The sequence below is a fragment of the Vairimorpha ceranae genome, assembly GCF_000988165.1.
Source record: "Vairimorpha ceranae strain PA08 1199 chromosome Unknown NODE_381, whole genome shotgun sequence".
NCBI lineage: Eukaryota > Fungi > Microsporidia > Nosematidae > Vairimorpha > Vairimorpha ceranae.
Genome location: NW_020169676.1, coordinates 1 through 1,386, shown reverse-complemented (window position 1 = coordinate 1,386; position 1,386 = coordinate 1). Strand labels below are relative to the sequence as shown.

The 1,386-nt window shown below is 31.2% G+C and overlaps 2 protein-coding genes across 2 annotated transcripts; one reads left to right on the top strand and one right to left on the bottom strand.

Moving 5' to 3' along the window:
• Positions 1-67: 67 nt before the first annotated feature.
• On the top strand, positions 68-235 carry AAJ76_3810001319 (hypothetical protein; the record flags this gene model as incomplete). The annotated part of the gene is made up of 1 exon (XM_024475411.1): positions 68-235. One exon carries the CDS (start codon positions 68-70, stop codon positions 233-235), a length of 168 nt encoding a protein of 55 aa, XP_024329360.1.
• A 1,027-nt stretch (positions 236-1,262) lies between these two features.
• On the bottom strand, positions 1,263-1,386 carry AAJ76_3810002 (hypothetical protein; the record flags this gene model as incomplete). The annotated part of the gene is made up of 1 exon (XM_024475412.1): positions 1,263-1,386. A coding segment is annotated over one exon (124 nt), but the record flags the coding sequence as incomplete, so codon positions are not given.

Here is a 1,386-nt window from a genome sequence, read left to right as displayed (position 1 = left end):
TATGACTAATGGATTTTAACTAATCCTACGGGGTTCCCTATCTTCCTACAAGCAAGGCCCTAGTGGTATGCTAGTGTGTGTCACTGATTATTTGATTTTGAGTTTTGGTGCCGGAGAAGCTTTCTTAGATGACAATAAATTTATTTTATTTTATTTTTTTTTATCTAGCAATGGGGACTTGCCCATATATAATAAGATTTTGAGGCAGATAGAACCCTGGATGATAAAAAGTTAGCAACCTTCGTGCTTTAAGTGGATAAACAAAGACTATAAGATAGAGATATTATAACTTTGAAAGTATAAAAAGTTACCCGCGGGGGAATGGTAGAAATAAAAGAAAGGATCGAAATAGGAGATATAGTTTTAAAATATAGGGAAAGTTTGGGCGAAGATGAAATGTCGACGAATTGAAAATTGGGATTTACAATTACAGACACAATTGGGCAAGGCATATGCTTGATCAAAAAAACCGTAGGAAACGGCCAATATCAGGCAAAAAACAAAGTAAACAAAATACCTCACAGCTGAATGTGGGGTGCCATAATCATCAAAAACAACCAATAATATGGCTACATTTGTAACGATATTATTGGCCGATTAAACTATAAATAAGGTAGCCCCAGAAGGTGGGAGGAAAATAATAGAGAATTTAATCGTGACACTCAATATCCTTTTTTCCTCCAGTGGAGGAAAGAGGGATATTGATAACCTAGTTGGCAAAGTGGCATGATAATCAAAAATTTCCTAAATCTTATTTATTATGTCTTGGTGGATTAAATTATGACATATTTACAACTTTGAATACATAGTAAATATGTTTCATCTTTTAATCACAATTCTTGAAATAAAAGTGCTTAGCAAAATCAATTGAGAATTTAGTCTCAATTGTCTGTGTAAAATTAGTTACCATAGTTCCTCGAAATAAAAAAAAACAAATTAAAAAATTGAACGTGTAAGTTATCTGGTTTGTTTGTAGCACCAGATAGATAACTTACATGGTCCAAAATTTCAAGAAATGCACGGTTTATCGTAAGTAAAATTTTGTAGATGACTGTTGTATCATCAATACCACAGAAATTTGTAAAAATATATTTACTTTTAAATTTTGAATAAGCCAAGCCGCTCCAATATTTTATTTTTTATTTATTATCAATTCAGTTGAACAAAGGAAATAAGAATAGTCTTCTAATAATTGAGTTAAGCTTGAAATTAAAAAACGAAAGGTTCAACTAAAGAACAAAGACGTAATTTCTTACCAGAATTTATGTGCCTGGAAAGAAATAGTACTGTCTAAATCTCGATAAAATTAATAAGCTATTAAACGTTTTTTTTCTACATACATCTCCATTGCCTATTTTATCGTATTTGTTTGTTTTTATTTCGCGG